Source organism: Protopterus annectens, chromosome 3.part1 (assembly GCF_019279795.1).
Source record: "Protopterus annectens isolate FY-2018-M chromosome 3.part1, PAN1.0, whole genome shotgun sequence".
Taxonomy (NCBI): Eukaryota; Metazoa; Chordata; order Ceratodontiformes; family Protopteridae; genus Protopterus; species Protopterus annectens.
In genome coordinates, this window is record NC_056732.1 from 114,805,463 (window position 1) to 114,830,926 (window position 25,464).

At 36.4% G+C, this 25,464-nt stretch overlaps 1 protein-coding gene across 1 annotated transcript in view; it reads left to right on the forward strand.

Annotated features, from left to right (window-relative positions):
• Positions 1–25,464, forward strand: part of LOC122797639 (coiled-coil domain-containing protein 178-like) — a 2,875,483-nt gene that overhangs the window by 10,992 nt on the left and 2,839,027 nt on the right. The window contains exon 2 of the mRNA XM_044066184.1: positions 1,001–1,096. Within this exon, the coding sequence (XP_043922119.1) occupies positions 1,001–1,096 (96 nt within the window). The remainder of the gene's footprint in view (positions 1–1,000; positions 1,097–25,464) is intronic.

Sequence of the window (25,464 nt, forward strand, 5' to 3'; positions counted from 1 at the left end):
ATTAGGTTGTTTCCTCCGGAGCCTTCATATGAGGACTTCTATTAGGAACTTGTGTTCCTAATTATGTTAGGATAGTCTTTAGCAGGGTAGGTTAGCTACCAAACGAGATCTGAGGTAGTTCCGCCTTGCATCATGGGATATAGGGTTGCCTCGAGCTGGTAAAAGGAGTTCCTAAGCTAAAGCAAGTGCCGAGTCGGAGCCGAGGATCAGCTCCGAACCCATCCAGCAAGAAAGAAGGCGAGAGAAGACAACTAACATGGAACGTTATGGTAGGTACATAACTTCTAATTTTATGATAATGACAAATAATTACAAAAACAATAATTCAATGATATGAGGGTTTACAATGTGTGTGTATTTGTGTCTCCTTTACACATGTAAGACATATCACTTGAATTACGTCAAGACTGGGTGACTGTCTTCTTGCATTTCAAAGCTACTTTGCACCTTTCTTGCTCATTTCCTTAAAAGTAATTAAATGAGGTACTTGTTAATCATTCCACATTACAAATTAATAAAAAATACCTTGAAAACTTGCAGTCTTTCAAGAATAACAAATGACAGATTAATACAGTTTGCATTTAATCAGACTTCATAGAAGGATAACAGGTTTGAAAAATGTAATTATTTAAAACATTTCTGTTTCATGTATTTCAATATTGAAATTAATGGCTCTGTATTCAGTAAACCTGTCATGAATTGCAGACCAAGTTACAGATTTTCTGAAGAGCTAACATTGATTTCTATGCATTTATTTGAGTAATATTAAAGTTAGTTGATCATTTATTTTATTCAGTATGCATATTTATCCATGCACGAGTACATTTCTTAGTGAAATAGTAAGTGTTTTGGCAAGTCCCTAGAACTGAGCTGGCTTTCATTTCATGGATAGTAGATAATTAGTGTGACCACTAGTCTTGCTTAGTAAGAAAACATGCTTATATTCTCATCACATTTTACAAATCCATTAACTTGTTTTCTTATTGTTTTATTTTTTCAGATAGAAAATTTGAAATTAAAATTGAATTCCCAAATATTGGAGAACAAAAATTTGAGGGATTCTGCTGATAAACTTCAAGGAAAAATTAAAGATTCAGTGAGTTTCTATTTTAAAATATTTACATCAGCTCAGAATCACTATTCAGTAATGCAAAGCTGGTTGTAATGTGCTCAATTATATTTGTTTCTTTGATTTAGGAAAGACATTTCTTTCTGAAAAATTGACTGTTATACTTCATAAAAGTGAGGAAGCATCAGCTATTGTTTTTCTTAATGTGAATAATTTCTTGTTCGTAGTGCATACTTTATTGCTTATGTGAGACATATAATACTTGCACTGTCATTACTTGAAGAAGGGAATAAAGCCATTGCCATAACTATTTATTTGAATGATTATTTTATAGCAGATAGACTTAAAGTGTAACTAATTACCATGTATGCTGCCGAAGGTGTAACATTAATATTCTAATAAAGTTGGAAATATCAGTTTGTACTGAAACTTCCAGATTTGTCCTGAAGAAGTCACTCTGTTGATGCAAAAGATGTTCTCACAGTTGGCTCTAGACATTAGGTCTGAGTCTAAACAGTAATGTCTTTTGTCCATTTGTGTAACAAAAATGTTAGTTGATACCAAGAATTGGGAGTGTTAATACTAAACAGCATGATTGTATGACTGAGATTTGTGCTCACTTTTTTTAAATTTGAGGTGCTATTGAATAGAAGCAGATCTGTGCTCAATTTGAACTTTTTTAGTACTATTTTATTATGTATCCTTTTTCTGTATATCATATCAACCGCTCTATATCTGGCAGTTGGCTTGTAGGATTAAGGAGCTGTTGATAAGCTGTTTCCTGTGGTCCAGTGGTGCAGGGTTTGATTCTCTCAGCCTCCATTGCCTAAATGTATGACTCTGAGCAATTCACTTAACCAAATACTGAGTCTGAAAATGGCCCAAGGAGATCAGTGCTGTACCCTGGAAAACAAATACAAATAAAAAATAAATTAATAAAAACAGTGTTTAAATTTTCAGTTTAATTTCCTGGAGAAAGTGTTGTCTTTTCATAGATATCAATTAGATGTCCATCCTTACAGTGTCTCCAAATGCAACTTTCAAGCCATATATGTGTTATTGATATCTTCTAGCAAAAGTCAGTTCATACAGCCCAAGTAAAAGCTTATCAGCTTTTGTCATATTTGTTATGTACCATCCAGCTTAGTGGCATTTTTGATGTGGTCAGCAGCATTCATCTTACTGAATAAAGGTTTCATCACACTCCTTTTCACAGCAGCTTGGTCACTCGTCTGCCTGATTGACACCCCTGCTATGTATCTTGTCAGCTCACTGAAGTCATTTCAGACCATGGGGGGTCATATGGTTATCATGTCAAAGGAAGAGCATTACAGGTCAAAATTCTTCATCTAAGCAGCACATTTGCTTTAATTTTCTCATCTGGTTTGTAGCTGTACTGTCCCCCACCAAGCAAACAAAAGCATATACACAGACAGCTAGACAAACAGTCAGACACACACACACACACACACACACACACACACACACACACACACACACACACACACACACACACACACACAAACTATGAACGTTAATATGCTTTTCTTCTCTGAACCAGCAGGATAAATAACTGCCCACTCTTTTGTTGAAGTCCAGTCTGCATTTATCACTGTTTTTCAAACTTTCCATCCTTGTAGCAGTTGGGTGAATTACTCCTCTTCAGTTATTGTGCTCTTGGGTATAATAACAGTTTTCTTCCAGTAGTATGGCAGTGGTGCAGGTGCTGCGGTAGCATTGTAGCCTCACAGTAAGATGCTGTCCGGTTCGATTCTCAGCTAGAGCGTCTTCTGCGTGGAGACATGCATGAATGGGCGTACCTTCGTTGAAGGTTGTGCATCAGGCCTGGCAAGCCGGTACATAAAAATCAACTGCCAATCATTAGCGGATGGGAGTTCCGCTGTGGCGACCCCTAACCGGGAAAAGCCGAAAGACACAAACAAGTATGGCAGTGGTGCAGTTAACATGGCTTATTTGCCACTAATAGATATGGTTCTTCTTCAAACTACTGTGATTTTTCTACATCAGCAATGCAGAGTATTCCTTGAGATTTTACAACAATGCAGCTTAGTTAACCTCATGTAGTAATTTTTAAAAAGAATTATGATTTTCTGTATGGATAATGACCAACCAAAAATTATACCCATGCATTACTCATTTATGGCTGAATTTGAGTATCCCAAGCTTGAAGATGATGCACAGCACAAATCACCCTAAGATACAATGCCAGTTATTAAGGCACAAGTTTCAATATCTTCAGAACAAAACCGTGAAAAAAAAAGACAAAATGATGACTGTCCACACAGATAAAAAGTTAAGCGCTTTCTTCCATTTTAATCACAACAAACTTCTTCAGAACTGACCAGTAAATCAATTAGTCAAGTTTAAATACAAAATTTGATTAATAAATAAACCAATCAAATGTCCATTCATCTAATTGTTCATTAATACATACCATTTTCTTAAAGGCAAAAATATCAAATATGAAATAGAACACTTGACGTGTATACAAAAAACATATAGCACATACAAATGTGTGCCTACTGTAAAAATACTTGTCAGATAAATTATTTAATAATATAGTCTGTTATTTAAAAGACATTTAATATTTAAGGTCTCATTTAGACCAGGAATATGATCTGCCCTCAGGAAAACCTGCGCTCTAAGTTCCTTGTTTTTCAGGGCATTATTAAATTCTGTGACATATGGAGTCAAGTCAATTTCATCCAACACAAAAAATACAAATTTCTTGAAGTTACAGCACTCCAAAGCATGTTTGGCTAAAGCATTATTAGTAATTTTATTTCTAATAGCCAACCGGTGTTCATAAATCCTTTTATAAAGGGCTATAGTTGTTTTCCCCACATAGAAATTATGACAGCTGGAGCAGGTTGCCAAATATACTACCCCCATACTTTTGCAGTTGTATCTGCCTTTCCTTACCACCATTTTATTAATATGTGGAAAAAATATATTTTTTGGTGAATCAATAAACCTGCATTGTTTGAAGTTATAGCATGGGTAAGTGCCAGTGGCTCCTCTAACAGTTTTGTGTTCTCCTATTTCTAAAATGGACTTTACACTTGCAACCTTTTTATAAATGAAGTGTGGGTGGTCCCCTAATACTCTAGCTAAGTCTCGGTTTCCCAAAATAACTTTCCAGTTGTTGGAAATTACCTGTTTGATACTATAGAAATCAGTACTAATAGGAACAGGAAAAACACAGTCCATTTCTGTTACTTTCCCACTGTTGTTGTTAGTTATAAACCCACTAGTTAAACTTGGTGGGAACTTTTTCATCCTAACCAATAATATCTGCTCGAAAATTTCCCTCAGTTTTTCATATGGATACCCTCTTTGGACAAACATAAAAATTAGTTTGTTTGCCTCACAAATGAAATTTTCATTATCTGAAATTAATCTACTGAGTTGTATAATTTGTCCTCTGACCAAGTTCAGCTTCATGATAAAAGGATGACCACTCTCAAAATGAAGGAAATTATTAGTATAGGTGTCCTTCCTGAACACCGTATTGGTGAATCTTTTTTCTTCAAGATTCATATTTATATTCAAGACCAAGAAGTGCACATTCATGCCAACTTCTCTTAAAGTGAACTTCAGTCCCATCCTGTGTCTGTTCATATCATCCAAAAATAGACTTAACTCATCAGTAGATCCATTCCAGACAAAAACCAAATCATCGATAAACCTCTTATAAAAGGAGACATATTTAAATCTCTCCAGTTTGGTCAGGAAGGACAGTTCACACCAACTTAACACTAAATTGGCAAAAGCCTGTGCTACTTTAGCCCCTATAGTAACCCCACAGGTCCGACGGTATATTATTCCATCAAATAAGAAAAAGTTATTTTTCAACACCAGATCAAGTAAAAGGCAAATAGACTGTACCATTATGTTGTCAAGCTTAGTGTGTCCCTTCAAAAAATTTTTCACACCTTCTATCCCTATACTTTGATCAATAGAAGTGTACAGGGATACTACATCTACGGTAACTAGTAGGGTTTCCGTGCTTGTAAAAGTGTAATTTCTAAGAAGGACCAAGAACTCCCAAGAATCTTTCAAAAAATATGGAGTCTTAACAACTAAGGGGTTCAGCAAATGGTCCAGATAGTGGGAGATGGTAACAGTTTTACCCTTTTTGGCTGACTCTATGGGTCTAAAGGGTGGGTTGGTCACATCTTTATGTATCTTTGGAATGCCAAAGAAGACACCTAAAAGTGGTTCTTCCACATAAAGGAATTCATAGGTGTTTAAATGAATGTAATTTTTGTTTAACAGTTCCATCAAAAGTTGGTCTGTGTTGTGAAAGTGTCTCCTCACTGTGTCTTTGCTGACTAACTAATAATTCTTTTTTCGTTTAGTAATTTCTTGATACATACTTGATAGTCAGATGTTCTCATTATGACCAACCCATTACCCTTATCAGCTTTCATAAACCTTTACTGTTGACTCTTTCTCAAGTCAAGTCAAAATTTTCATCTCTCTTTGGTCCCAAAAATACCTTTTACTTTTATTTTTGTTTTTATTTTTACTATGAGTTGTATGTGTCCCCTGATTATTACATATACATTGGATGTCATTCTCACACATTTCATTAAATATGTTGAGTGTCAGTGTCAGTTTTGGGTTCACATTATTTGATTTTCTACATTCAGTGTTGTTTCTATGTTCTATTCCGTCAAACAGATATCTAAGATTTAATTTTTTGATGTATAGTTTCAAATCTAAAATAGTATCAGTTAATGGAGCTTTAACTGCAGGTACAAAATAAAAAACTTTTTCCAAAGCTTTTGTTTGACTTTCACTAAGTAATAAATCACTAAGGTTGTATATTTTGCATAAAGGTACTATTTCTTTCACTATCTCCCCTTTTTCTTGTTCCCCAGGTTCCCCTTCCCTTTGGTAGTGGTCACATTGTTGTCTGTCTCAGACGACTTGTTGGGAAAAGGGTTGTTTGGACCATGTGAAACATCATTGTTATTGCTAGTACCTTCCCCTGCTTCATTTATTACATTTCCACTGTCTACATTATTATTCTGATTATTTTCAACAGAATTCCCCTTGTCAATGTTTCCGGTACTCTTGGCATCTCTAAAGGCATTAATAGTACCTTTTCTGATAAGACCATTTGATTTTTTGATTCAAAACAAATGCTGTGTTGCTTGCATAAGCTAAAGAATCTCGAGCCAGTTTGTTAGCTTTCTATTAGTTAACGTTGCCATGTGCCTTTGAAGTTTAGCTTCAGTACCATCATAAAATGACTTAAACATACCAAACCGATCATGGTTTACAATACATTCATTCAATTCATATATTTCTTGTTTTAACACAGTTATCTGAGTGCAGTTGTGCTTAATTAAATGTTTTAAAGCCTCTGTCCCTGTATTGTTATACACAGTAACTAAATCTTTAAAAATGCTGTCAGCTTCCTTAATACCATTTGGAAACCTATAGCATCTTAAGCCAAATGGCACTTGTTTGCATTCTACACAAGTATGTAAATAAAAGTTGTCATATTCAAGTGAACGCAATTTAAAAAGTTTCTTTTCAAAATTGAAAATGTTAGACTTAGAGTTTGGTGCCTTAGTTTGTAGTCCATTGCTTTAGAAGCACTAACAAATGTTGCAAATAGATTAACAACATTTTTGTTAATGAAAGACCCTCCATAATCCACTGAGTCACTAGCAATGACTGTGGAGTCACTTCCTGAACTTTCAGTTGAAGACTTCCTATTACTGGTGTTCAGATTTAAAGGAGCCTCAACATTATTAGATGAATGGAAAACAGTTAATCTGTCCACAACAAGTTGGGCTTTTTGAATAGCTTCTGTTAAATTGTTAGCTATCACACCTAGATCTTCTGGTGTATTATAGGTGCTTAAATCAAGGTTACTGCCCGAATCTCGAACTGGTGACACTTCCCCAATAGTAGGCATCACCGAGTCCTTGTTTGTATGGAAAACAGCCACAATAAAGTCTTGCAGGTGAAAAAGATAAAACTTAGTAATGTAAAAAACACCAAATTCATGAAAACCAGAATAAACTTCCGAACAAAACCGTGAAAAAAAGACAAAATGATGATTGTCCACACAGATAAAAAGTTAAGCGCTTTCTTTCATTTTAATCACAACAAACTTTTTCAGAACTGACCAGTAAATCAATTAATCAAGTTTAAATACAAAATTTGATTAATAAATAAACAAATCAAATGTCCATTCATCTAATTGTTCATTAATGCATACCATTTTCTTAAAGGCAAAAATATCAAATGTGAAATATAACACTTGACATGTATACAAAAATCATATAGCACATACAAATGTGTGCCTACTGTAAAAATACTTGTCAGATAAACTATTTAATAATATAGTCTGTTATTTAAAAGACATTTAAGTTCTTATTTAAACCAGGAATATGATCTGCCCTAAGGAAAACCTGACATCTAAGCTCCTTGTTTTCCAGGGCATTATTAAATTCTATGACAAATGGAGTCAAATCTATTTCATCCAACACAAAAAACACAAATCTCTTGAAGTTAGAACACTCCAAAGCATGTTTGGCTAAAGCATTATTAGTATCTTTATTTCTAATAGCCAACTGATGTTCATAAATCCTTTTATAAAGGGCTCTAGTTCTTTTCCTGACACAGAAATTATGACAGGTGGAGCAGGTTGCCAAATATACTACCCCCATACTTTTGCAGTTGCATCTGCCTTTACTGAACACCATTTTACCATAGATGTAGTATCCCTGTATACTTCTATTGACCAAAGTATGGGGATAGAAGCTGTGGAAAGATTTTTGAAGGAACACACTAAGCTTGACAACATAATGGTACAGTCTATTTGCCTTTTACTTGATCTCATGTTGAAAAATAACTTTTTCTTATTTGATGGAAGAATATACTGTCGGACCTGTGGGGTTACTATAGGGGCTAAAGTAGCACCGGCTTTCACCAATTTAGTGTTAAGCTGGTAGGAACTGTCCTTCCTGACCAAACTGGAGAGATTTATATATGTCTCCCTTTATAGGAGGTTTATTGATTATTTGTTTTTTGTCTGGAATGGATGTACTGATGAGTTAAGTCTATTTTTGGATGATATGAACAGACACATTATGGGACTGAAATTCACTTTAAGTGAAGTTGGCACAAATGTGCACTTCTTGGGCTTGAATATAAATATGAATCTTGAAGAAAAAATATTCACCGGTACAGTGTTCAGGAAGGACACGTATAGTAATAATTTCCTTCATTTTGAGAGTGGTCATCCTTTTATCATGAAGCTGAACTTGGTCAGAGGACAAATTATACACCTCAGTCGATTAATTTCAGATAATGAAAATTTTATTTACGAGGCAAACAAACTCATTTTTATGTTTGTCCAGAAAGGGTATCCATATGAAAAACTGAGGGAAATTTTAGAGCAGATATTATTGGTTAGGATGGAAAAGTTCCCACCAATTTTAACTAGTGGGTTTATAACTAACAACAACAGTGGGAAAATAAAAGAAATGGACTGTGCTTTTCCTGTTCCTATTAGTATTGATTGCTATAGTATCAGTAATTTCCAACAACTGGAAAGTTATTTTGGGAAACCGAGACTTAGCTAGAGTATTAGGGGACCACCCACACTTCATTTATAAAAAGGTTGCAAGTGTAAAGTCCATTTTAGAAATAGGAGAACACAAAACTGTTAGAGGAGCCACTGGCATTTACCCATACTATAACTGCAAACAATGCAGGTTTATTGATTCATCAAAAATATATATTTTTTCCACATATTAATGAAATGGTGGTCAGTAAAGGTAGATAAAACTGCAAAAAAATTGGGGGTGGTATATTTGGCAATCTGCTCCAGCTGTCATAATTTCTATGTGGGGAAAACAACTACAGCCCTTTATAAAAGGATTTATGAACATCATTTGGCTATTAGAAATAAAGATACTAATAACGCTTTAGCCAAACATGCTTTGGAGTGTTCTAACTCCAAGAAATGTGTATTTTTTTGTGTTGGATGAAATAGATTTGACTCCATTTGTTACAGAATTTAATAATGCCCTGGAAAACAAGGAGCTTAGATGTCAGGTTTTCCTTAGGGTAGATCATATTCCTAGTTTAAATGAGACCTTAAATGTTAAATGTCTTTTAAATAACATACTATATTATTAAATAGTTTATCTGACAAGTATTTTTTACAGTAGGCACCCATTTGTATGTGCTATATGCTTTTTGTATACATAACAAGTGTTATATTTCACATTTAATATTTTTGCCTTTAAGAAAATGGTATGTATTAATGAACAATTAGATGAATGGAAATTTGATTGGTTTATTTATTAATAAAATTTTGTATTTAAACTTGACTTATTGATTTACTGGTCAGTTCTGAAGATGTTCGTTGTGATTAAAACGAAAGAAAGCATTTAACTTTTTAGTGTGTGGACAGTCATTATTTTGTCTTTTTTTCATGGTTTGTTATGAAGTTTATTTTGGTTTTTATGAATTTTGTGATTTGTACATTAACAAGTTTCCATATACTGAACTCACTCTTACAATATTGTTATGCTATTAGTGTACATCCTCGGGTCTGGTTGTGATTATCTGAAATTACTCTGTACTTGAACAGTGTCACATTTTGCCTTTGAAACTGGCTTTGCTCAAAATATTTAGTCTGGCTCTGTTGACTGTTTAAATGTCTAGCACACATCATATAAACAAAACACTTTTGCTATTGGTGGAATTTGCCTGTCTTTAAGTATGGTAGGCACTACAGTTTTACTGCCAGGTTATTTCTATATACCTCAGATTGAGAGACTGTATAATAGATCTGTAAGCAGGTAGTTCTACAGTGTGTTTTCTCTGTGTGTTACCCAATCTATGAACTAAACTGTCCTCAATAGACTGGCCATACATATATCATAGCTTCTAGTGAAAAATGTATTTTATGTATGTGCTGCTTCTATGCTGTGCTGGAATTTGCTGGACTCGACTTAGTCTTCTTAAGACACAAAGTCTTGTTGGCTGTTTACTGCTGAATCAGAGACACCGAGGTTTGCATGACTGCAACTGTAGTCTGTTTAAAGCACCAACCCTTCCAAATTGCATACTGATAAAGAAATGTATTTTGCAGCTACTATTTTACTATAAGCACAGTTACAAATAAATAACTTATTTTTATAACAAACAACACATACTCTTCTGTTGTAGCATATATTTACAAAATTTTTCTTCATTACAGATATGAATATTCCTTTTTCCAGTTACCTCGAAACCTAAGTTTCTACATAATACCTCACACATAGCTGAATTAATACAGTTCTTATATACAGTTCTAGTCATGTACATAGATTTTGTTTTTTCCTCTAGGTATCTTTTTTGGCCTTCTGTGGGAAATCACGTAATGTCTGTTTTTAGACTTTCCTATTGTCCTTTTGTGATTTACTTGTAAGCACTTCTGCTCATGTGAGAATGCACGTAATCAGAAGCCTGAAAGGAAACATCTGTTCTGCTGCTGATATTTGAAAAATCATTTTTGAGGCACGTTTTGCTGAGTTTATAAAAAAGCATGTCTGTTAATGGATATTTGTAAACTGTTCTGCAAACATGAGAAAAGCATGTAATACTTGCTTTCCAAAATTGCTTTTTTTCTGATGCTAAGAAGAAGATACATATAGTATGAATGCCCATTTTACATTGCTAAACTCTGTACATATATTCAAGCAAACTTTTTATTCTATGCTTTATCTTTCAGCATATTTACAACAGAATTACTCTAAAAATTCCCTCTCTTTTATTTTTATAGGAAACACATTAGTAAACAAAATCTTTAGTCTTTTTTTGATACAAGTCAAAATGCAATTTTACATAGTTAATAAAATTATAATAAGTATTATTACCAAAACTGAATGTATCTAGCGACTTTTTCTTTTACAGACCATTCTGTGAAAATATTCCATTAGTTATGAACTGTGTCTGCTTTACTTTTATTTTTTAACTTAATTTATTCTTTTGCAATCACAGAATTTAATTTATGACTTAGAACTGTTCCATTAACTCTTTGCAACTGTTGAATTAACTCTTTACTTTTATTAATAATTTTATATCAAAAGAATTTAGACAGACTAATATCTAGAAAAGACAAGAACTATGTGCTACTGCAGGCATTTATACACTGCTGGAAATATACAGTTTCAATGTCATTTTGACCACAACATTGTGGTTATATTTCTGAACTGCCCATAAAGTTTAATTGACAGTGAAGTATAGACTGAAAAATGCTGTTTACATATTAGTCCATTAGCTGTATGAATACAATATTTTAATATATTTTTTTCTCTAGCTGGGGTAACCAATACAGGTACAGATAAAATGATGATCCAAAAACTAATAATAAGACTCCAACTTAAAACCAGTGTTAATATTACAACTTGACAAATTACTTTTGAATTTGTTACAATGTATCCTGTACAGTATGTATTTACACATACTGTTTGCTATTCATGCATTTCAATCTAGTAGGTATCCTGGACCCATTTTTTTTAAACATGTTTTTTCACACATATTCATTGCTAGCCATTAATTTCATTTGTATTGAATTCTTCTGTATTTGTACATACAAAGACTGTAAAGTACATTTAGTCTAATTTACAAATTTAGTAACATTAACATCAAGCAAAATCTTGGAAAATGTTTATGTCTCTTTAGAAGTATTTATTGGAATTGCTACCAAAGGCAACTACATACCCAACAATTAGAAACATTTATGTTTTTTTGCATACCAACACTGTCTTGCCAAAAACATATTAAAAATAGTGACCAGTCTTGCTAATTTTTTCACATATTTTTACTCTCTCTCTTGTATAGCTTTAATAAAGCAATTTTAAGCCATCTCTTGTATAGCTTTACAGTTTAACAGGTTGTAAATACAATTTAATACTAAACAATACAATAATAACTAGCATGATAGCTATTAGCAACGTGTAAAATATCTTATCCTGTCAGGTTTAATACAGTATTTCTAATGCACTAATACCTGTTTTCCCCTCCCCCCTAAAAGAATATTGTCAAGAAGGCATGAGATATTATTTCTTTCTGTAGCTTTATTTTAAACCCTTTTGCAATACATACTGCTTACACAGTCAGTGTAAAACTGAGAAATTACCCCTCCCCCTGTAGTATTGAACTATTGCTTGTCTGCTTTATTAGGTTAACAAACTACGGACCTTTGTCTGATTTGATCATTTTTTTATAAAGCTTTTGCTGTTTACTACTACTAGTAGGTATTTATACCCTATTGCATAATTGATTTGAACTGCATGTATATTATGGCCTATTTGCTGGCTATACTTGATGTAACAGAGGTTTTTTTTTACTTTTAACATTTACTTGCAAACAGATTATCAGTAACATGTATGCACAATTGTGATGTTTTATTACAATTACCAAATTGTGTAACAATTATGTTTTAATAACAATAATGCTTTAGAAAAACTCAAGCCACTTGTCTGGCAAGCAGTCTTGTTTTTTACTTTATCTGCCCAACATTTCCTGTAACTATTTTTCCAGTCTGGGAAGGTCTGAGCTCACATTTTAGATTATGTAGACCATAGTTAATGTTTTTAGCATTTTTCTTTAAATCATTTGTTAATAGACTTACAGTTTGATATTAGAATGTAGTTGTAAAACATTTAGAAATGTAATAAGTATTTGTGATTTGCATAACTATGCATTTATACTACATAAATAGACATTTTACAATTAGCTTACATGGTTTTCAGTATTTTTTTATTTATTTAACTGCCCTGCCTTGAATTTTACAAAAACTGTTTGACTAATACCATCTGTGATTTTATTTCTTTTTAAAATTCAGAGCTTTAACTGTTTGGTGTGGTGTTACTATACAATTATACAAAAATTGTAAAAAACAAATAGATATTAGCTTAATTAACACATTTATATTTACATTGTTTATATTTGCTGTTGTCTGCCTGTTATTCTTGTGCGTTGCAACAGATGTACTTTAGATGAAAATAAAATACATGCATGTCAGTCTTATGAATTTAAATCTTTATACAAGCATGTCAGTCTTGTGACTTTAAATCTTTACTGTTATTAACTATTTTTATTTGATTTTTATACACTAGAACTGTTTGTGTACCTTTTGACTATGCTATGAGAATGGCAGTTATTTGCTCTACTTTACTGTAGTACTGATAGATGTCTTGCTTTATCTGAATGGAAGTTTTAAACATTTGAGAATGATTTGTCCAGACATCAGATCCTACCATCCTACCATGTATGCTAAACTATTTTCAAAACACAAACATATTATAAAATCTATATATATTTTTGTACAGATTAGCTGTAGTTTCCTGCTCTTCAGCAATGTTTTCTTAACCTCACCTAATTTATTTTCTTTATCTTGTAACTGCTGTTGAAGAGTTTCCTATAATGTTGCATGGTCTTTCTGAAAATTTTCAGTAACCTGTTCTGCTGAATATAAAACCCCTATGCACTTTTGAAAAGATGTATGCATAACTTGTCTAAGCTTCCTGAACTCCTTGTGTCTGTCTTTTAGAAGTTTATTACATTCTTTTGGATCAAAATGTACTAGAGGTTCTGTGAGTAACTGATTTGACTGTTGTTGCAACTCTGAAATAAACCTTTCACATCTGGTGACAGAACATAACTGTCTAACATCTGAATATAATGTCAGCATATTAACGTTTCCTGGTTCTGTACCATTAATTTTTTTGTCTGTACAGTCTAACCTTTGAATAATGGCATGCACTGTATTTTTATGATATTGTACACACAAAAACTTAAGCCCACCAAATTAGCAGCAGCCAACCTCCCAAGTGAATACCTACAAATCGCAGCTGATGCTCTGGCCTACCCAGTATCCATCTTGATTAACCGATCTCTGTCAGAAAGTTACGTTCCCACACTGTGGAAAGAATGACATATAATTCCCCACCACAAAGGTGGACCCTCCACAGAACTAACCAATTACTGCCCCATAGCTATTCTCTCTCCACTCTCCAAAATACTAGAGAGATGCATACACTCTCAGGTCTCAGACTACCTCCTTACTAACAACCTCCTTTCCAGTACTCAGCATGGTTTCTGACCAAACCATAGCACCACCACTGCCTTACTCTCCTTTACTAACACTATCCTTCAGCATAAAAACAATGGCTATCTCTCCTCTGCTACTTTCCTAGACCTATCTAAAGCATTTGACATGGTCCCACACAAACAACTTATCTCTGTCCTCAATAACCTATCCTTCTCTCAATCAGTCACCAACTGGTTTCAGAGTTACCTGTCTGACTGCCAACAATCCGTTGTATGGCAGAATGACACATCTCCCCAACTACCTGTCTCCGTTGCGGTTCCCCAAGGATCAGTCCTTGGACCCCTACTCTTCTCTGTTTTCACCAATAATCTAGCCTCTGCCACCAAACATGGCACACTCATACAATACGCAGATGACTCAACCATCATCTGTTCAGCCCAGTCCCTACCCAAACTGCAAAAAGTCACACAGGAAGCCTTTTCCTCTGTTGAAACTTGGTTATCCGATGCCCAATTAATACTCAACCCAAACAAAACTAAACTACTCATCTTCCAACCCACCAAACATACTCAAACAACTCTCCCTTTCACATCACAGCAAAAGACAACACCACTGTATACCCAACTGAACACACCAAATTGCTAGGAGTGGAAATAGACAATAAACTAAAATTTGACATTCACATATCCATGACCATAAAAAAAGTCCACAAAAAACTAGGAGCGTTATACAGAAATAAGCAACTTCTCAACAAAGCAGCAAAGATTTCAATAGCAAATTCCCACCTTATCTCCACCCTACTTTATGCCTCTCCAATATATACCTACCTAAGGCAATGCGATCTAAACAAGCTAGAGACCTGCTACAACAAAATCGCCAAATTCGCCACAGGGGCATCCTACCATAGTCACCACTGTCTCTCACTTGCTGAACTGGGCTGGCTTGAACTCCCTCACCTCCTTCAATGGTATCAACTCTCACTTGCCCATAAACTAGTAAACCATCCACTAAATGTCCCTTCCCTCCAGAATCTACTCCAACGCTATCGCACCACCAGACCACTAAGATCCAGCAACAAAAATCACTTGCAGATCACTAAAGCCAATAACTCTGCTGGTGAAGCACTATTCTCTTGCACCATAGCCAAATTATGGAACTCCCTCGCACCCACAATTACCTCCGTACCATCATGCACCCACTTCAAAACTTTACTAAAAGCGCACCTAAAAACATGCTAGCTATGCCCTTGCAACTCCCACTCTAAAATCACCCACCCCATCCAACCACTGCCTTTCTTTCCACTCCACTAACTACCTTGATTATAGCAAGCTCAGATGCTCATAAGCCTAGTACTTATTATACAGCAGGAACCTCTTATTGTAACATTTGTTAATGTCTGTTATGTACTTCACAGATAAAGATTCTAGTTGTCTACTGATGTACTATGTTCATCTGTAAATATGTTGTAAGTAATTGCTATGTTATATTGTTAATTGCTATGTAATCCAATGTAACTATTGTCTATTTATTTTAACTGTGGAGCTTTTCTCCCCGGGCCTCTGCTGAAAATGGACCTACATCCAGTCACACTCCCGGTCAACAAATGTAAATAAAATAAATAAAATAAAAAAATAAACATTTTTTATACCACACATGAGTTTGTTTCAGATACCAGTCAAATACTGTAATCCATTTGCATAATGCCTTACTATCAACTTGCCCTAATAAGGTTTTACATTTGCTAATATGCTGTATATACTTTTCATTCTGTTATTATTGTTACCTCTATGGCATTCATACTGTATGTAACACAAAAAAAAATTCTTACCAGTCAACAGAGAGGCAGATGGCCAGGCTGCTTTACTGTAGATGGTTGAAAAGTCTCTGAAGTCACTTGTGAAGTTGGTACAACACAACTGGCAGTTTCAGTCTTGCAACTTTGTTTTGTACCTTTTTTGGAGAAATGTATGGCACTGCTCACCTTCCTGCACTGCAGCCTCACTCCGGATTCAGATATCTGAGAAGCTGTATTGCTGCAAACTTTAGAAAACTGAAGTACTTCACATAAACGTTAGTTACTGTGCTTTTACAGGAATGACCTTATACAAGGCATTACCATTCCCTCTGTGTTCGGATACAGTCTAGGAATGTTGGGGTCACCATTGAAAAATGTATTTTATGTATGTGCTGCTTCTATGCTGTGTTGGAATTTGCTGGACTGGACTTAAAGTCTTCTTAAGACACAAAGTCTTGCTGGCTGTTTACTGCTGAATCAGAGACACAGAGTTTTGCATGACTGCAACTGTAGTCTGTTTAAAGCAGCAAGCCTTCCAAATTGCATACTAATAAAGCAATGTATTTTGCAGCTACTATTTTACTATAAGCACAGTTACATATAACTTATTTTTATAACAAACAGAATGTACTCTTCTGTCAGTTTGTAGCATATATTTACAACATTTTTCTTCATTACAGATATGAATGATGATGACTTTCTTACCTCAAAACCTAAGTTTCTACATAACACCTCTCACATGGCTGAATTAATACAGTTCTTATATACAGTTCTAGTCATGCACATATATTTTGTTTTTTTCCTCTTGGTATCTTTTTTGGCCTTCTGTGGGAAATCACGTAATGTCTGTTTTTAGACTTTCCTATTGTCCTTTTGTGATTTACTTGTAAGCACTTCTGCTGATGTGAGAATGCATGCAATCAGAAGCCTGAAAGGAAACATCTGTTCTGCTGCTGATATTTGAAAAAACATTTTTGGGGCATGTTTTGCTGAGTTTATAAAACAGCATGTCTGTTAATGGATATTTGTAAACTGTTCTGCAAACATGAGAAAAGCATGTAATTCTTGCTTTCCAAAATTGCATTTTTAGGCTTTTTTCTGATGCTGTGAAGAAGAGAAGCCTGTCGTTCATACATATAGTATGAATGCCCATTTTACATTGCTAAACTCTATACATATATTCAAGCAAACTTTTTATTCTATGCTTTATCTTTCAGCATATTTACATCAGAATTACTCTAACATCTATATTTTCTGGCACTACCCCACATGTACTCACTAATATTTTGTTGGTGGACTATGTTTTTCCCTTTATTCTTATCCAAAAAAATCATAACAGATTTCCAGTACTCATGGATCACTTGCTCAGTCCTCACTAACTTATCTGGAAGTACAGTGTACTGAACTATAATTACCAAGTCCGATTCTGAACTACTAAATTAAAATGTAATTCAGAGCTCTTATGTTGCAGTAATGTGTACTGTTGAGGTAGTTTATTTAAGAGTATTAGTATAAACATGTGTGATGCCCGTGCCCTGGCCCAGCAATCAAGGAGCCTCAATCCTCACCACTAACACCAGGGAGGGTGTCTCATATATGAGGAAAGGATAACAAATGCACACAGTAAAGTGCAATTTCCGTTAGCACACAGAGACCACAGTCAGTCTGGGGCTGGTCATTCCCTTGCTCCCCAGGTCCCCAATAAGACTCCCCACTGGCACAGCTATAGGGTCCAGATCTAAGCCTAGCTGGAAAGCTAAAACATCCAGTACCCTCTCTGTCCAACCAGTGTTTTGTGTCCCTGCCCAAGTAGCTGAAACACACACACACTTTGAGATAAGTATTTATACAACTTCACAGACACTCCTGGGAAAGGCTGACACAGATTCTCCAGCTGTGCCCCTATGCCCAGACTATAGGGTAGTAATTCCTGCCACCACCAGCTAATAATTATCAGCTACCCAAAGGCCCTTAAAAGGGTGTCCAATTATTACTGTGGAATATTATTATCCAATAGTAGTGTAACTTAAGCAATCAAGGCTTATTGGAAGGGCTTATTACAGGATCACTTATAAGCATGTAATGTACTCTACAGCTTAATTTATCTCTACATAAACCAGCCATGGTTGAAAAGGGTTTAAAAATATATAATAATAAATACTAAAAGCACAAGACAATATTACTACACCACAGTGCTATTCAAGAGTTTAGAGATCACACAGAAACGTAAAATAATTCAGTAGTATAGTTCTGACATAACAGAAGAACACTTCTAATCTTTTCTAATTTCCTAACTATTGCTACAAGAAAGCATACTTCTAAGATAACTTACTTAAGACAACATTCAGTGCTGTAGGTTGGATATCAAGACAAAAGGCTTAATAATCTCTGGTTCTCACTGTTTAAATTGAAACTGCAGTTCTGCTAAACATTACATCATCTCTTACACCTTCCTGGTTCCCAGGCCACACAGAAACTGCATTTACATTCTTTTACACTTAGAGCAATAAAAGACATTCCATATGTAAACTCTAGTAATTATTCATTAAGTTAAAACAATAGAAAGAATGTGTTCAGCTAGCCTCTTTGGCACCACTATCTAGATCAAAGGACAGATATGAAATAATTTTAACTTCAAAAGAACGATTTGAAATGCTTGACTTAGTTTTCCTTACAGCAGATGGCAAGGTTACTACAATCTTGAAGTTCAACATTTTACAGTATTTTTCTTTCATTTAAGAAACAAGCCTGTATTTCACATTTATATTTATAAATGCCAGAATTATTTATCAAATTCTATCTGGCTAGGTTGGCAGCCTTCACCCTTCTCTACCAGTCTTCACAACATGAATAAGTGCTAGAGTGACATATCTTTCAAGAGTCATACATAGCCATTACTTCTCTCTTTTTTAAGCTTAAAAGAAACAGATTTTATTGGCACTTGCCGAAAATTTGACCAATCTGGTCTCTCTTTTTCCCTATAGACTGGGTATGCTATAAGACCTGCGTAATTAAAGATTCTCATAGGAATTGCTTAATGTTTGTCTCATGAATTACTGAATGTTTCAATATTTTTAATAGTGCAAACTTGTCATGAAGGCTGTTTCAGTCTTCAGACATTCTTTCTGTGAGCAAATTCTTGATTGGATCTCATGAGCTTGCTATCTTGTATCATGCTTCCCATTCTAATCCATTTCTTTTGAAACAATGTTACCTCTTGGAATCTGTTATTTGAGACACTCAAATATTTTGGTAATATCCTCTCATTTTCATGTCCTCATGACTGTATTCGGCTTTTTTAGTTTGTGTTGCGTGGCTGGTGGTACAAACTGTAAATCATTTGCATTGCCCTCCGCTGACTTACAACTATCTTCTATATGTCTTTGCTAAGAAGCAGTCTTCATTGCTGAATACAGTAATATATATCAGGTCTTTCTAGTGGTCTAGAAACAAGGATTAGATTTTTTTTATTTCCTGTTGATGTTTCATGTGCATTTCAGTAGCCAGCAACATTCACTGGTAGTTTGTTGTACTGTTTTTTTTTTTTTTTATCTTTAGTTCATTTGATATTAACTACCCAAATGACCCTCTCTGCTTTCATTACTATTACTGATTTCCTTCATTTTGCTTGCAAATGAGCAGACATTTAACTGTACATACTGCAATTAATGGCAAAATGAATAGATGAGAAACATGTTGAGCATCCATCAGAAACTCTATTCCAGTGGATGAAGTGGGGCACTCATATGACACAATCCCACCACTGGTAACTCCCTCCAAAACATATGCCTACTACATCACTACAATGTACATGCATTGGCTACTTCTCCCTTAGTTTATAAATAAAAATGTAATTAATAAATATATATAATTTAGTATTACACAAAGTGATTTTGGTATAAGCAAGAACAATAGTGTAACTAATGAGTGTGTCATGTTAAATATAATTCAAAATCATTACATTTACTAAGTTATCAGTGTCAGTATCAAACTTGGAGTCACTTCATAGATGTCTGGTCACTTTACATTATATATAGTCACTATTATAATTACTTATTTTTATATCAGTATCTCATATCTTGAATAGTATCTAGAAATAATATGATGTCCATCCATTTCACTGTTGCAGTATTCTTTATAGTAGGGATTCCTGTCAAGGGTGGTCCAATGTCTGGCCAGTATACCAAAGCCTTTAGGTTACTTTTTGGTATGCTGTACGTCACACGTATGGTCCTCGTGTAATGTAGGGTGTAGATGTGACATCTGGACATACCGTCCTCAGAACTTCTTTGCCACCAGTCCGAACTCCATCTTTTGATCATTGGTCTGTATGCCTGTTTCATTGCTGGTTTACTAACCTGTTTCAGATAAGTGCCCAGTTGGGGTTTTTTGTTCTTATCTTTTTCTTTTTTGTATTGTTCTTGTGTGGTTTCATGTCATCCAAGAAGGGTAAATGCCAGTGTGGGATTCAGATTCCCCATAAAGACCATCATGAGCAGTGGTTATTTTGTCTCAGCACTTCCCATGACCATACATCCTGTTCAGTTTATCAGGCCTTTGTTACTAAGACACTCGGTAGTTGGCTTTCTTCCTTGACCTTGTATTTGGAGAATCAATGTCTTAAGCTTATAGCTATAGACACTATGGAAGGAACTTCCCTCTCCAAGGGACAGCTGTCCATGAAGAAGGACAAGAAGTGTAGATGTGATTCTTTTTCTGCGCAGCCTCCACCAGATGTTTCTCCTGAGGTAAGTGAAAGCCCAGAGGTTTGCCTGGCTCTGCCATTGGATTCTTCAGAGGCCATTATGGAACCAACCTTATGCACATCCTTGGAGGCCTTGCAGACATCTGCTTCAGACATTCACGGGGAACCATGGCTGATTATTTCCAAGGGGCTTAGGCTTGTTTCTTAGAATTTGGTCAAGGAGGAAGTTCCAACTACTATTATTGAATGCCGTCCAGGGTCAAAGCCTTCTGTGTCTTATAAGGCAGACGTTCTCTTAAAAAAAAAAAAAAAAAGGCAAAAGATTAAGCATATTTATCCAGCTTCTAAGGGCCTGCAGAGTGAATGGCAGAATTTTACTCAGGGGTTGTTTAATGCTTTGATGGTTTGAAACCTCCTCATGGGGTGTCTGCTCCAGCCCTCTCCCTTTGGTCCTCCACTGCCCTTAAAAGACCCTGGGAACAGGATTCCTCTGAGGAGGAAGCAGATTCAGATGAGGAATCCCTTATTATTCATCTCAGATTCCCTCTCCTTTAGACTATGGATCTGAGAAAAAGGAATCTACTAGTCCTGAACACCTTTTGAGGAAATTTCTTTTGGGGACACAATCTTCAGAATGATGGAGTTTTTTAAATGGGATTGTGCTCAGGTTTCTGAGGTACAGAAGAGGTATTATGAGCTCCTGCAAATGGACTCTTCCAGACCTGCTGTTCCTCCTGTTTTGGCTGCCTTGTTAGATGCCTTTTCTACTGCATCTAAGACTCCAGACTCCCAGCCCCTGCCCCCAAGAAACCTGATAGGTTTTATAGGGTGCCTGAGGACTGTACATTTTTATATACGTGACCTTCTGCTGACCCTTCTGTGGTATCTGTGGCTTCTGATACGCCATCTCAGTTGCTGCCTTCTACTAAGTTGCGTACTTCTGATAAAGATAGCAGAACTTAAGAAAGGCTAGGTAAGAAGGTTTATACCTGTGCCACTTTAGCTTTTGGGCTGTCAGTTATCAGACCCCTATGTCCAGGTACATTTTGGCTGTTCTTTCCCAGGCATGTTAGATAATTCTGATCTCCCAGACTCTGAAGGGAAGACTTCTGCTCTTTCTCTGTTTGGAACTTCGTCAAAGGTGACTGGCCTTTCCATTAAGTGTAGTTATGATGCAGCAGATGCTTCTTCTTGGGCTGCTGCCTTTGGTTCTGTGAAGAAGAGGTATTCCTGACTTCAGCTTCAACATTTGCCTGATGATATTAAGGCTATGTTGATGGGTGTTCCTCTGGACAACAAAAACTTGTTTTGTGAAACTGCTGCTGATTTGTTTAAGTCCCTTCAGGATGAGGACAAGGCCTTGCAGGAACCTAAACATGTTTTTGTTTCCCTTGTGTCTAAATTTCAGAGAAATTACCGCAATAACCCATCCTGTGTTCCTAGCCAGACTTGCCCTCCCCTAAGGGTAAGAAGTTTGGGAAATAGGCTCTTCCTGCTAAAGCTACCCAAACTTCTGTACCACAGAAGTCTCCTTTTCCTGACAAACCAGATACTGTCTGACGATCCTGTTCTTCTCAGCTACATCTCCCTTTCTTATCTTCCTTCCCTATTTCTTCCTGTTTGGTTAAGGATTACTAATGATTCCTGGGTTCTGTCCATTATCCACCTATGCTGTTTCCTGGTCTGGAAATATCTTCCCCCTTTTGTGGGCATTCCTCAGCTCCCTCAAAAACAGTTGCCTGTCTTTCCAGTGGTGCTTCAGGATCTCTTAACTCAGGACACTATTCAGGAAGTTCCAGTTTCCCTGAAGGGGAAGGGGTTTTACTCCAGAATGTTTTTGGTGCTCAGAAAAGAGGGCATTTGGAGATGTATTTTGAGCCTCTCTCATCTGAACACTTTTCTGAAAGTTCCCTCTTTTTGAATGTTGTCAGACTTTGTTTCCTCTTCTCCTTCCTCAGGCTTATCTGCTGCCTGTGGATCTCAGAGATGCTTATCTTCATATACCAATTTATCTCATTTTCAGGAAATTTTTATGCTTCTTTGTTGTTTCCTGGCATTTTCAGTTCTCTGCTTTGCCTTTTTGCCTTTATACTGCCCCAAAGGTATTCACCAAGGACCTTGCTCCTGTAATTGCCTTTTGCATGCTAAGGGGGATGCAAGTCTTTCCCTAATTTGATGATCACCTGGTTCAGGCATCTTCTCCAAAGTCTTTGTTGCAAAATCCTCATTTTGCAGTCTCTGTTCTGCAGAGCCTGGAGTTTACTATAACTTTCAAAAAGTCCTTTCTGACTCCTTCTCAGGATCAAGTTTTTCTTGGGTCCAGGATCCAGACTGTTCCTATGCTGGCAATCCCTGCCTTCTCCCAAGGCCCCCTCACTTTATTTTTTCATTCCCTTCTTCCACTGAACTCTATAGCAGCAGAGGAATTTCTGGGAGCTGTGAGGTTCATGGCTTCCACCATTCCTATGCTCCCTTTTGCCAGACTCCACATGAGAAAACATCAGTAGTTTCTAAAGTTAACTTGTCTTCAGAATTCTCATCCCCTCAAACTTTTAGTTCCTTTTCTTCCATGTCTCAAGCAGAACTTCAGTGGTGGATTCAGCAGGTGACTCTCAGTCCAGGGGTCCCTTTTCATCCACCTCTTCCCTTTCAGGAGCTGTTCACAGACACTTCAGGTGTGGGATGGGTAGCAGCTTTCAGCTCCCTAAAGGTACAGGGAGTCTGGTTGCCTCATCAACAAAAAGACCACATCAACATCAAGGAGATGAGAGCTCTTCTGCTGGCTCTTCAGGCCTTTCATCATCTCTTCTCCCCAGGACCTCTCAAGGTATTTACAGACAAATACCACAGTGATGTGGTATATCAGCAAATGGGGGGAGGCAATGTCTTATCTTCTTTGCTTGTTGGCAGTTGTGTGGGAACTATCCATTATTAAGTGACTCTTCAGGCAGTTTACATTTCTTCAGGTCAAAACATTGTGGCAGACCATCTGAGCAGGTCCATAACTCAGTCTCACAAATGGATGCTTCACAGGGATGTTTTTCTAGACATTGTCCACTAGTGGGGTACTCCTCAAATGGATCTTTTTGCCTCCCCTCTGAACACACAACTTCCTCTATTTTGTGCCAGAGTCCAAGATCCTCTGATTTGGAAGGTGGACACCCTCTCTTTTTCTTGGAAGGAATTGTTTCTTTATGCTGTCCATCCCCTTCCCCTCATTCCAGAAGTCCTTTTCATAGTACAATACAATGCTCCCAAAATCTTGTTGGTGAGACCCTTTTGGCCAAAACAGCATTGGTTCCCTCTTAATCTGGATTTAGCCAAGGCCAGTCACTGCAAGTTACCTCATAGGGGGAAACCTCCTCACACAAGACAAGGGATCTCTCATCCATCCCCATCTGTCCACTCTTCAGTTGACACTGCGGGTGAGAGGATTTTGATTCCACATAGGCACCTTTTTTTCTGAGGATGTGTTTAGGGTACTGCAGGAGGCCAAGAAACCCACTACTAGGAAATCCTGCTTATCAAATAGAAGAGGTTTTCTGTTTAGTGTCTTTCTCGTAACCTGTATCCATTTTCTGTGGATGTTCCTTTGGTTGTCTCTTATCTGTGTAAACTGCTCAATGCTGGGTTGGCTTATTCTCCTGTTAATGCCCACTTATCAGCTATTTCTGCATGTCTGCCTTCATCACTTCCTTTAGCGTCTAGATTTGAAGCTAAACAATTCCTTAAAAGCGTCCTTCAAATTAGCCATCCCGGGAAGCCTGTTCCTCCTTCTTGTGATGTTAATTTTGTTTTAGAAAAATTAACTCAGGCTCCTTTTGATCCTGTCCTTGCAACATTGGTCTTAGAAGACTGTATTTCTGTTAGCCCTTACTTCTGCCAGATGGGTGTCTGAGCTTCAAACATTATGTCTTGTCCTCCCTTTTTAGTGTTTCATAAGGACAGGCTGTCCCTTTGTACTAATCCTTCTTTTATGCCCAAGGTAGTGAATGAGATGTCCCTTAATCAGACTATTCATTTGCCCATTTTTTCCCTTCTCCGCAATTTGCCAGTAAGAAGGTGCTGCACACATTGTATGTGCATAGACAACTCAGATTTTATTTGGATAAGTCTAAGACTTTTCATAAATCTGATCAGCTTTTTGTTTCATTTCATCCTAGGTTTTTAGGATTGGCTGTGTCCAAGCAAATTATTTCCTCTTGGATTTCTAAAGCTGTCTCTTTTAGTCATTCCTTTCATGGTAACAGCCTTCCTTCTTCTGTTAAGGTTCATTCTACTAAAGCTGTAGCTTCTTCTGGTGATTTTTCACGGGTTTGGATACTAACTCTATTCCTGAGGCAGCTAGCTGGACTTCTTTGCATAAATTTGCGATGCACCACAAGCTAGATGGAATTCCCAGAGCTATAGCTGGTTTTGCTAGTGCCATCCTTCATGGTTTCCTAGAGAGCTCTGCTGGTCCATCCTGCTCCCTCTCCTCTTCCTGAGCTTTTGCACTCTCTAATTTGTAAAATGTACTGCAACAGTGAAATGGAAGGACATAGATGCCCTTCTCTTCCCTGTTGCAGTATTCACTCCCTCTGTCCTCCTCCTGGTTCTTTACCTTGTGGATGTACTGCTTACCACTTTTCTCCTTGGACTGGTGTTCCTACTGGGGCACTCAGTTCTGAGGGTAGTACATCACCTTTATGCTCTATGTTGTGCAAAGACCATATGTGTGACGTTTGTCATACCTTTAAGCAACCTAAAGGCTTTGGTATACTGGACGGATGTTGGGCCACCCTTGGCAGGGTATC